Source organism: Lipotes vexillifer, unplaced genomic scaffold (genome assembly GCF_000442215.2).
Source record: "Lipotes vexillifer unplaced genomic scaffold, Lipotes_vexillifer_v1.1 scaffold600, whole genome shotgun sequence".
In the NCBI taxonomy this organism is placed as follows: Eukaryota; Metazoa; Chordata; class Mammalia; order Artiodactyla; family Lipotidae; genus Lipotes; species Lipotes vexillifer.
Genome location: NW_006781985.1, coordinates 1064838 through 1077745, shown reverse-complemented (window position 1 = coordinate 1077745; position 12908 = coordinate 1064838). Strand labels below are relative to the sequence as shown.

Below are 12908 nucleotides of genomic sequence, written 5' to 3'. Positions count from 1 at the left end.
AGTCATGTGCTCACCTCAGCCAATCACTAAACCCCAGAGGATGCCAGGTCCTGGGCGTTTCATATACTTTCTTCTCCATCCCTGGCAGTGGAGAGGAAGCATGGGAAGGATGTTGTGAGGGGAGCAACCCACAATAGTCACTACAAGCTGCATCATTTTTTCACTTCACTTTGCACACATAAACACACAATGTCTGGGTGTCTGGTTTCTAAAATAGCAATAAAAGAATTCAGGCTGGGGACACATTGACCAAGACTAAGTGGGATGCCCATGGCAGAGGGGCCACATAGCTCCTGGCTGATAGCAGGGCTTGTGGTTAAGTATCTTACTCCAGATGGATAGGATATTTTCCTATTTGTATGCCTATAAGAAATCTATGGCTTTTACATTCCATTTAAAAATACCAGCCTCTTGGATGATTAGGCTTAATTGAAACAGGCATTAACTTGAGGGCAACCCATCCTAGAAATATGGCAGACTAGAATCATAGTGCAACAGGAGTGATTATTTATTTTAAACCTCATTTTACCAAGACCAGATGTTCTGTCCACAGTGAACAGAGACATTTGATGATATTTCCCAACAGACCTAAGACATTAATCCTCTAAAACCCCCTCCACTCAGCAGGGACAAATGCAAGGGTGATCTGGAAAGGAGACTTGATGTTTGTTCGTAGCTTGTGCAAACCATTTAACTGGTTTTGCAGGAATGAAGTGATGGGGGGTCTTGGCACCAGGAATTTGGGTGACTGAGTCATTGAGAAAGAAAATTACAAACCTCAGAATGTTTTTCTGGGAACTCATAGGCATAGCCCCCCCAAAATGGATATATTATGGAAGATTAATTCCCACTGTAGTCAGCAGCACCAGCTGTTTGAGAAATCCTGATGGACAAAAGTAGGGCAAGCTAAAAGATCAGTGACCAGAACAATCCCTGTCTCCAAATTAATAGTAGTCTTATATATTTGGAAGCAGTTCACTGTTTAATTTTAATTGATTTAAGGCCCCAAAGGTGTGCCTAATGAATGTGATAAGTGCAGATTACTAAAATCACCATAAAAACCAGAGAGGCATGAGGGAATAATGGATTTTGGATAATTTGCATATATTTTTATTAAGAAAAAAAGTACATCTGAGGCAGAATACTTTCTAAACATACCTGCTTCTGCCTTTCTTCTCATTACCCACCTGAGTTTGACTTCTCTGTAGCTTTGGTCAGCTTTATTTCTGATTACGCCAGAGTGGTTTTTGGACATGAGCTGAGGATGTGGAAATCTTACTATGGTTTTGCCTTCTTCTTTCTGTTGTCACTCCCAAGAGAGGAAAGACTTCTTAATTAAAATTAAGAAAGGAACAAACAGGGACTTCCCTGGTGGAGCAGTGGTTAAGAATCCACCTGCCAATGCAGGGGACCGGGGTTCGAGACCTGGTCCAGGAAGATCCCACATGCCTTGGAACAGCTAAACCCGTGCATCACAACTACTGAGCCCACACGCTGCAACTACTGAAGCCCATGCGCCTAGAGCCCCTTCTCCGCAACAAGAGAAGCCACTGCAATGAGAAGCCCGTTCACTGCAACGAAGAGCAGCCTCCGCTCACCACAACTAGAGAAAGCCCGTGCGCAGCAACAAAGACCCAAAGAAGCCAAAAATAAATAAATAAATTTATTTTTTAAAAAAAGGAAAAAACTCCAGTGATATGGAAGGAGAACAGGACAGGCTGTGCAAAAAAGAGATTTGATTGTGATTGAGAATGTTGGATGTATTATGTGTATTATGTTCTGTGGCCATTGTGTAAAAGCGGTCACAGCCCCATATTTTTTCACCCGGGATTCCCTCCGGCCAGTCATTCCATTGTGCAAATAGAGTAAGAAATATCTGCAGAAACAGCAGATATTGGTTAGGAGTCCCCTGCAAGTAGAACAAATTGAACCGCGATGGTAAGAGAGAATTCAAGACATAAACTGCCCACCTCCAGAGTTGGCCATATAGTATATTTTCAAGTAAATGGAATAGAGATTTTACAGCCAAATAATGTTCACCGTTTGAACTTTAGAAATCAATATATTTATTTATAAATTTTAGTCTTTTAAGAAATGCTGTTGGAATTGTCTTCAGAGATCGTTTTGAGTGACATGAGAGAACCAGTCTATTTCATAACCCTGGCTTTAAAAGAAAATAATCCTTTTGCTGATATTCATCTATTTTACTCAACATCTTTGGCACTAACTGTCATGCAACTATTTCAAAACAAATCAAATCTACCCTCAAAGCAGGTGATTTTTGGTTGCCAGGAGCTTTCACACACAGCAAATCTGTGGAAGTACAATTACCTGCCTTCTACAGCTGTGAAAACCCACCAACATAACAATAACGATGTGAGAAAGCCAGGATTTGAACTCTGATCTATGTGACTGCAAAAGTCCAGGCACTTTTCACTGTGTTATCATTCTTTGCAAGAGGGAAATTTGCTTCTTACGAAGATGTTTGAAGGAATGTTTTGTAGATCCTGAAGGCAATTTCTGAAAATGAATTTTAGAAATGTTTTGAATAATGAAAGCTGAGCAGGAGCTATTCACCTCTCCATTTCAATGATGGTAGAATTCATTTGAATGTAGAAGCTCAGTTTCTTTAAAAAAAATTAGTATTATCACTGACAGTGTTTTTTCAAAGTGTGGTCCTGAACCCTGTGCATTGGAATCACCTAGAGCTGGTATTGCCCTTTGACTTAGGTAAGACTAATGCCCCATCAAAACCCTGGGTCACATAAGGCCCTGCTGTGGCTTTCCTCCAGCTGTACCTCTTCCCATGAGGCAACGTGCGTCCCTAAGGCCACAACCCCACTCCATCCATGCTCTGGCTACTCAGGACCTAGGACTCCCCACTAAACTCAAGGGATTATGACAAGGACACCCACTCTTACCACGGTGGTGTGTGTGGTGTGACCACACGTGTTGGCATGAGGCCCCTCATTCTACAGGAGGGGCTGGTTGGGGGACAGAAGGGGGTCCTGTAAAGGTGGGTCTTGGGCAGGTCAGGGCTTGGCCTTCCAGCTCCTTATTTGTTGAGCAAGAGGATGGAACATCTGTTATCTAACAGTTTAACTGAAATTTTAATGAATATATGGAAATATGGGATGGTGCCTCTATTTGTACTCCTACCCAAGGCCCCATAAGTGTCGGGCCAGGCCTGCCTATGGGGTTGACAAGATGCAGATTCCCAGCGCCTTTCAGAATCAGAGGCTTTGTGGGCACAGCCGGGGAGTCTGCATGTTAACCTGCTCCCCAGGTGATGTTCTTGTGCCCCACGGTTTGAAAGCCAGTTTTTGAAGGTCACTCTAAGACCGTGTGTCAGAGATCCTCTGACTGCTTCTTCACAGGCTGGGGCTTCAGCATGGGCACCAATTACCACTTCCACAGCTGGAGAGTGTTTGTCATCGTCTGCGCTCTGCCCTGCACTGTGTCCATGGTGGCCCTGAAGTTCATGCCGGAGAGCCCGAGGTTTCTGCTAGAGGTGAGTCAGCGCCCCCAACCCGTGTGAGGGCAATGGAACAGCAACAGGAGCTAGCCCTGCTGCTCCAGCCCCTTGGTCCCATGTTGGCTGACCTGGCCCATCATTAAATCCATCATGATGGTTGCACGCCTGGGATTCAAGGACTGCCAGAGCCGGAGGGACTCAGGAGCTCACTGAGCACAGAGCAGCAGCACTGCTCCTGGAGGCTGGGTAGAGCTGGAGGGGCCTCTGTTGAGGATGCTTCTGGCACCCACTCTCCCCAGAGGTCCTGATTATGAGGCTCTTCAAAGCTGCATGCAGTTTTTCCATGTTACGGCTGTGAGTTGGGTTGTAAATCTGTCACTGCTCCCAAGCCCTTCAAGACTCTTGGCTTTGCAGGACCTCTCTCCTCCAGAAAGCTGCTCTCGGAGTCCTATGAGGTTTCCAGCTTGGTAGTGGTGGTGGTGGTGAGGCTCTCGTGCTTGTGGTGGTCAGACAGGCAGGGCTGGTGGAGGGGCGATAGGACTTGAAGGCTCTTACAGCCCCAATTCTCAGAGTCTACTTATAAGCCTCCTTCTAGCTTTCTGCAGACTGACCCTCCTTGTTGAGTTTCTTCTTTAATCCCATTGATCAGGTTCCAGATGCAGCAAAAAGTTTTTTTATCCATGCTTATCTCAAAAGTTACCCTTCATTGTGTATGAGTTTCCTAGGGCTACTCTAACAAAGGCACACAAACTGAGGGGCTCATAGTAACAGAAATTTATTGTCTCACAGGTCTGTTGGCTAAAAGTCCCCAACCAAGGTGTTGGCAGGGCCACACTCCCTTGGAAGCCCTTAGGGCAATCTTTACTTGCCTCTTTCATCTTCTGGTGGGTTGCTTGCATTTTTTGGCATTCCTTGGCTTGCAGCTGTTTCACTCCAGTCTCTGCCTTTGTCACCACACGGTGTTCTCTCTATGTGTCTCTGGGTTTTCACCTGGGCTTCTTCTTATAGGGACACCAGTCATGTTGAATTAGGGGTGCACCCTACCCCAGTATGACCTCACCTTAATTAATTACATCTGCAGCAACCCTGCTTCCAAATAAGGTCACATTCTGGGGTACTGGCAGCTAGAACTTCAACATATTTTTAGGGTTGGGGACATAGTTCAACCCATCACATGTTGTGTCTTTGCTTTGTCCTGCCAGGGAGGAACATGGCTCCCACCCTGCAGTCTATTCAACCTTAAACTACGAGTAGTTATTCATAGCCTATAATGATAATAACACCCAGCATTTACACCTTGATGGTACAACCTTGCTATCCTTCCAAGATGGGCTGCGACAGAAACTTGTCCTAGTCTTTCACAAGCCCTAGATAGTAACACATCCATGGCCAATCGCCTCAGACTTGGGTATCAGCACCTGTTGGACTTGTAGGGTTTTCCACCCCTAAATCAGCAAAAGACTGTTCATGTCTCTCTCCTTGGTTTTACCAGATGGGCAAACACGACGAAGCCTGGATGATTCTCAAGCACGTTCACGACACCAACATGAGGGCTAAGGGGGCCCCAGAGAAGGTGTTCACGGTGAGTGCATGGTCACCTATGCCAACAGGAGGGGGCCTCTCCTCTTCACTGGTTTGGTTTGCTAAAAAATAATTTTATTATATAAGCATATCCCAGAAAATTTGTCAAAAGGGGAATAAAGCCCCTGACATTCCTATTATTGCATCGTAATTATTCTTTGCATTTTGATGGACACCTTCTTGGTATTGCTAATTGTTCAAATATAGCAAAGGGAAAAACTAGCTATGTTCATATGGGGATAACCATATGTACATATATTTACATATATCAATGCATATAGATTATTTAGGAGTACTTATAGGCATTCTATATGTGTCTCATAGTATTCAGAATCATTAATATTAGAAACATTAACACAGTTTTCATAAACATGTCCCCAATGTTAGAGATGCATATGCCCTGTTTTATTACCTTGTTCCTGCAAATATTGCTGCAATGAACCTTTTCCTGCACATAGTTCCTTTCCTTTCATGTTCTGGGTTTTTTTTCTAAGAGTAGACTCCTAGAAATAAAATGAGTGGCTCAAACAGCATGAGTATTTTTATAGCTCTTGAGATGCATTGCAAATTACATTTCAGTAGGGTTGCAATGATCTGTGATACCACCAATGATAGGATACCTGTTTCTCAGCATCCTTACCAGCATTGGCTGTTAGCCTGGATTTTCTTTCTCACTAGTTTAAAAAGTGAAAAACTAGCCAATGGCAGTTTCCACGGGGAGGTCCTGTTACCATGAACTGTGCTCTTCCCACCAAGCTGTGGCCAACCACGAGGAATACCCACGGCAGGTTCCCTGTGCACCTGTCTGCATGACCCCCTTTTAGAGCAGCTCCAAATCCATTTCTTCAAGGAAGCCTTCCTGAGTTAACTCCCACCTACTCCAATTCACTGCTTTTGCTTCTTTGGCTTCCATAATTTGAGTCTGGAGTAAAACACTTTTTCTTCTTAACCTGTTACTTGAAACCCCTGATTCTCAGGCAGGACCCCATAGCAGCTAAGAATCTACAAGCTGAAGCCAGACCAGTCTGGGTCCAAATCCTGGTTTTAACATGTTCTAGCTATGTGGCCTTAGGCAAGGTACTGTCTGTGCCTTATTTTCTTCATTGGGAAAAGAGGGATAACAATGTCTATAAATACAGTTATGGTAAGGATTAAAATCAAGCACCTAAACTGTGCCTGGCTTAGAGTAAATACTACATAGATGTTAACTATTATCCAAATATTTTATGTCATATTTTTTAATAAATAAACTCAAATAATAGATTTTATAGAAAGTTGTCCAGTGGCATATTTCCCCAATTCCAGCACTCCTAAAATTATCTAAAATATGGCACCAGTGTTTTTATCACAAACATTTATTAAGAAGCACCATTAACAATATTTATAGACTTCCCGGTTGGATAAACGAAATGTAATTGAAAACAGAACTTTTAGCTAGTTCATTTTCTTAATCCTTCCTCAATTAACTTTCTTATTAAAAATTTCCCACACTTAAAAAAAAAGGAAGAAGCAGCATAATTAGCAGAGCTACTCCAAATGAAAGATGATAAGGGAACTGGTGGTTCTCCCAACCTCCCATCCCCGCCACTCCCTGTGATGGGTTTTCACGCTGCAGCTGGACTGCGGGTCTGGACCCCAGATGCTAGCAGGAGTGCCCTGTCCCCTGGGGTCTGGGTATGCTTGGTTCAGTCCTGCCTCCCACCCCACCCATTCTGTAGCCTTCTCTCCAAGCTCCTGCTTATTCCTAGGAGATGTTACTGAGTCTTTGGGTATAATCTCTGCTTTTAGTAGATTTCACCCTTTCTCAGGAAAAGGGAATTAAAAATGTCACGGGCTCAGTATTTCCATACTGACTTGATAATCATAGTAATTTTGTAGAAGAGGATGACTGGATGGGCCAGGGGAAAAAAAAAAGAAAAGAAAAACAGCCTGAAAGTGTTCTTCACCTCGACAGCTGGGCAGTGGCTGGAGTCAGGAGTGATACTCAGCCCTGCCGAATGGGGTCGTCTGCTATGATCCTGTGTGCTCACCTCTGTAGACGGTACTCACAGTAAACATGCTCAGGGACCTGGAGGAAGAGCTTAGGCCAGGCTCTTAGTGTTCATGGTGAGCCCTGGATGTGGCCCTCCTCACATCCACCTTGGAGCTGATGGGGTTCAGGACATGATACCCCCAAATATGGCGCCTCGGCATACTGAATATCGTAAGCTGAAGGAGTTTGAGAAAACAGCAGAAGTAGAAATGTCACTCTGACCTCCCCCTGCTCCCCTTTCTTCCCTGAAACAGGCCATAAATCTCCCACATGGAAGGTGCTCTCCCTGCACCAGGAGGAAAGAAGACATTGTTCTCAGCAGAGATGGGGAACTTAGGGCCAAGAAGGCTGTATCAACAAACCTTGTTAAACTAACCCTTATCGTCCTAATTACTTCTCACCATTTATTCACCCTAGCCCAAATCCCTTTGTCTTGTCAGTTCTTCACAAATTTACTGTTTCTACAAGGTATAAAAACTTCCTGGGCTGGTCACTTCTTCGGGGCTTCATTCTCTTGTGAAGGCTCCCACGGACATGTAAAAATTCAGTAGAATGTGGATGCTTTACTGCTGTTAATCTCTCTTTGCCGGTTTAACTTCCAGACCCAGCCAGGGAGCCTAAGAGGGTAGAGGAATTCTTTCCCCTCCCCTACAGAGCCCTGGCTTTCACCAGCCCCTGTCGATACCTCACAAGCTTCTGAACAGCCCCCTGGCAGGTGTCCCCTGAAACACCTTTGGAAAGGGGGTAGGTTGAAGTATTCCCCTGAGAACCCATATGCTCTGCAAGGCTGGGGTGAGCACAGACCACACAGACTGTATTTCTACTTTAGACTGAAGCAAAGCCAAGTATCCTAGTTAATTGTAAATTAGAGTAATTATGCTTGCAAGTTGTCAACACACCCACTCCCAGATCCCTAGGGAATAGGGTGTTATTTTTCCCCAGGAGCAAAGCAAAGACAGAATTTGCATTTCCTTCCCCCCTCCCCCACCCACACCTCAGGCATGTGGGATCTTAGTTCCCTGACCAGGGATTGAACCCGCGCTCCCTGCGGTGCAAGCACAGAGTCTTAACCACTGGACCTTCGGGAAGTCCCATTTAGTGAGATTCTTAATGTGCTTCCTGACTTGGGGTCAACCTTCTCCTCGGCCTCTTTCGGCTGCAGCTGGGTTCTTGGTCTCCCTGGGTTACCTAATAACACAAAGACCAGTTTCAACCAAGAGTCCCACTGGAGGGCCTGCTGCGTTCTCTCTCCTGTGTCCCTGTGTGGGCCTGGGCAGAAGAGCATTCGCAAAGGCCACACACCCAGGAATGGCAGGACCAGCCCAGGAGGCTCTGGCATGCTTATATACCTGTGATTTTTAAGAAGAGCACCTATGCTTTTACCAGGTTCTCAAAAGGGTATCCGGCCCTCCCAAGAGAAGAACCACTGTTTTCAGGGTTTAGAAAAACAAAGCCAAGCCATCTAGGCTCAGGGCTTGGGAATTAAAGAAGCAATTGTCCCTAATTCAGGGACTGTATTTCCCCCTGTGGATATCCAGCCTCATCTCTCTCTCTCTGTCTCCTCACATTCTTAGTCCCTTGGCTGAAGAAAGAGATGGAGACACTTACCGGCTAAAGCCTTTTCTCCCTAGAAAGAAAGGTTTGTTGGAGGAGGTGATAGAAACTGGTTTTGAATTTTTGGGGTACACTCTTCTATTTTCCTCTGAATTGGTCTGCATGCACAGACCTTGATAACTTGGCTAAGAGTTTGTGTGGTCAGGAATCTCCTTAACATGATGGTTAGTTATAGAATGCAATGGTTGTCTTAAACATTGCTTAAACTGAAAATCGCTGTCGTAATGAGTCAGGATCGCTCCCTGGAGCTACCTGCTGACATTGGACAAATTAACACTTTCCGGGGCCCTTGGGGGAGCCCTGAGATATACAGCCTTATTTCCATCCCCTATCTCTTTGATTTCCTCCAGGAAAACCAGGGGTAGCAAGGAAGACATAATTTCTCTTTTTTTCTAAAAATTAAGGTATAATTGACAGATAACATTATATTAGTTGCAGGTGCACCACATAATGATTCAGTTATTTGTATACATTGCAAAATGATCACCACAATAAGTCTCGTTACCATCTGTCACCACACATTTACAAACATTTTTTTTCTTGTGATGAGGACTTTTAAGATTTACGTTCTTAGCAACTTTCAAGTAATGAATACTGTATTGTTAACTATAGTCACCATGCTCTACGTTACATCCCCATGACTTATTTTATAACTGAAAATTTGTACCTTTGACGCCTTTCTCCTATTTTATCCACCCCTACCCCCTCTCCCCTCTGGGAACCACCAGTCTGTTCTCTGTATCTATGAGCTTGGTTTTCTGTTTCTGTTTTGTTTTGTTTGTTTGTTTGTTTGATTCCAAATATAAGTGGGATCATAGAGTATTTGTCTTTCTCTGTCTGACTTATTTCACTTACATAATGCCCTCGATGTCCATCCATGTCGTCGCAAATGGCAAGATTTTTTTTTAAATTTTTTTGTGGCTGGGTAGTATTCCATTGTGTGTGTGTTTGCGTGGGTGGGTGTGTATCACATTGTTATCCATTCACCTGTTGATGGCCACTTAGGTTGTTTCCATATCTTGACTTTTATAAATAATACTGCAATGAACATGGGAATGCAGATATCTTTTCGAGTTAGTGTTTTCATTTCCTTCGGATGAATACCCAGAAGTGGAATTGCTGGATCCTATGGTAGTTCCATTTTTAATTCTGGGGGGAACCTCTATACTATTTCCCATAGTGGCTGCACCAGTTTACTTCCCCACCAACAACGCAGAAGGATTTCCTTTTCCCCACATCCTTGTCAACACTTGTTATTTCCTGTCTTTTTGATAATAGCCATTCTAGCAGGTGTGAGGTGATACCTCATTGTAGTTTTGATTTGCATTTCCCTGATGATTAGTGATGTTGAGCATTTTTTTCACGTACCTGTTGGCCATCTGTATGTCTTCTTTGGAAAACTGTCTATTCAGATCCTCTGTCCATTTTTTAATTGGATTTTTTTGTTTTGTTTTTTTTGCTATTGAGTTGCATGAGTTCTTTTTATATTTTGGATATTAGTCTCTTATCAGATATATGATTTGCAAGTATCTTCTCCCATTCCGTAAGTTGCCTTTTCATTTTGTTGATGATTTCCTTTGCTGTGCAGGAGGAGGACATAACGTCTTTTATTCTGCTGTGTTTTAAAAATGTCTTGCATAGCAAACCCCCTTTCCTAACACACACACACAAACACACACACACACTGTTGCCTATATGGGCTCTAGACTTCTGTGATGTTAATATCCATTAAGGATAGACTTGTGAATTTTAAGGTGGAGTCAACTCTACTATGGGCAAATCAGGTATAAACAGGAATTCAGTGTATTTCCCAAAGCCATAATTGAGTGAAAAAACTCTGATTCATTTTGTCTGCAGTGGGACATAGCCACCTGAGAAAGATCCCTAAGAGATGCTATGTACAATTTTGGCTAAGAATTACTGAACTGTAGGGTCACCGAAAGCTCCTCTAGCCCTAAGTAAGTTAATAAAGTCAGTTCCATTAAACTAAAAATTGAAAAGTCAAAGTGGGGTTAAGATTCTCTAGCCAATCTTTGCTTTACAGGTTTCCAACATTAAAACTCCCAAGCAAATGGATGAATTCATTGAGATCCAGAGTTCAACAGGGACTTGGTACCAGCGCTGGCTAGTCAGATTCAAGACCACTTTCAAGCAGGTACAACTGGGGACCTGGGGTTGTTGAGAGGGAGGCTCTATGGAAATCTGTAACGTCAGTGGATGAAGAATAGAGATCCTGAACACCCGCATCAACCCAAGACAGTGTGGTGGGCAGGAAGCTACCTTGGATAGGGACTTTCAGGTCCTAGCCCATGCTTACCTGTGAGCTCTTGAGCCACAAACTATAAACCTTCGTTTCTTTTCTTTGTTCTTCCTTCCCAAGGCAGAGATTTTGAATGTAGGTGCAATGTCTAGTCTGAGTAAAAACCTTTCTCTCTAGCACCTTCTCATTAAATAATCCATAGGAAGAAAGGAGTGGGTTAAAGAAATGACCCCTTTGAGATTTGTTGGTGATTTCTGAGAAAGTCTTCTTGAAGGGCAAGGCTCCTGTGAGGTGAATCAACTATTGAACACTGAGGCAGTCAATGGCCAGAGTCTCCTGAGCCTGGATAACCTTCTTGGTGTAAGGTGGTTCAATGTTTGGAATATCACCCATTCCCACTGGCGGGGAGCAGAACTCACTGCTCAAGGCTATTCACTGCCTTGACATCTCTACTCCGTGTGCTTTTTTTCACATGCATGGAGCATTGCTGTGTTCCCAGATGCTACAGGACTGTTAGAAGTTGAGACCAGCCAGTAAGAAGAGAAGAGGCTTTCCTTGTTATTTGAGCAGAATTGCTGCCTCTGGAAGATAATGGGTTCCTAGGCAATTTGATAGAAAATATTAAAAATGAGCTCTTCCAAGTCACAAGTTTCTGCTTTTAACAACCCATCTCTTCTGTGTGTTATAGGTCTGGGAAAACGCTCTGTACTGTGTGATGGGGCCCTACAGGATGAACACACTGATTCTGGCAGTGGTCTGGTTCACCATGGCTTTAAGGTAAGCTCTGTCTTCCTTAAGTTCATTAATTTCCTCGTGCTTCAGGTGCCTCATCTATATACACTGAGGGTTACAGTTGGTTCTAACTTACAGAGTCTGTGTCAGACTGGATGATTTTGGCTCTAAGTAACAGGCAACTAACTCTAGTGGCTTCTACAACTAGGAAATTTCTGATCCTTTTTTAAAAATTTTGTATTTTATTAAAAAAAATTTTTATTATTATTCTTTTACATCTTTATTGGAGTATAATTGCTTTACATTGTTGTGTTAGTTGCTGCTGTATAACAAAGTGAATCAGCTATACATATACTTAAATCCCCATATCTCCTCCCTCTTGCGTCTCCCTCCCACACTCCCTATCCCACCCCTCTAGGTGGTCACAAAGCACCGAGATGATCTCCCTGTACTAAGCAGCTGCTTCCCACTAGCTATCTATTTTACATTTGGTAGTGCATATATGTCAATGCCACTCTCTCACTTCATCCCAGCTTTACCCTTCCCCCTCTCCGTGTCCTCAAGTATATTCCCTACGTCTGTGTCTTTATTACTATCATGCCCCTAGGTTCTTCAGAACCATTTTTTTTTTTTTAGATTCCATATATATGTGTTAGCGTACACTATTTGTTTTTCTCTTTCTAACTTACTTCACTCCGTAGGACAGACTCTAGGTCCATCCACTTCACTACAAATAACTCAATTTCGTTTCTTTTTATGGCTGAGTAATATTCCATTGTATATATGTGCCACATCTTCTTTATCCATTCATCTGTCGATGGACACTTAGGTTGCTTCCATGTCCTTGCTATTGTAAATAGTGCCACAATGAGCATTGTGGTACATGACTCTTTTTGAATTATGGTTTTCCCAGGGTATATGCCCAGGAGTGGGATTGCTGGGTTGTATGGTAGTTCTATTTTTAGTTTTTTAAGGAACCTCCATACTGTTCTCCATAGTGGCTGTATCATTTTACATTCCCACCAACAGTGCAAGAGGGTTCCCTTTTCTCCACACCCTCTCCAGCATTTATTGTTTGTAGAATTTTTGATGATGGCCATTCTGACTGGTGTGAGGTGATACCTCATTGTGGTTTTGATTTGCATTTCTCTAATGATTAGTGATGTTGAGCAGCTTTTCATGTGTTTGTTGGCAATCTGTATGTCTTCTTTGGA

The 12908-nt window shown here is 43.3% G+C and overlaps 1 protein-coding gene across 1 annotated transcript in view; it reads left to right on the top strand.

Annotated features, from left to right (window-relative positions):
- Nucleotides 1–12908, top strand: part of SV2B (synaptic vesicle glycoprotein 2B) — an 89129-nt gene that overhangs the window by 40689 nt on the left and 35532 nt on the right. The window contains exons 4-7 of the mRNA XM_007454894.1: nt 3378–3511; nt 4968–5057; nt 10747–10857; nt 11651–11739. Of these exons, the coding sequence (XP_007454956.1) occupies nt 3378–3511; nt 4968–5057; nt 10747–10857; nt 11651–11739 (424 nt within the window). The remainder of the gene's footprint in view (nt 1–3377; nt 3512–4967; nt 5058–10746; nt 10858–11650; nt 11740–12908) is intronic.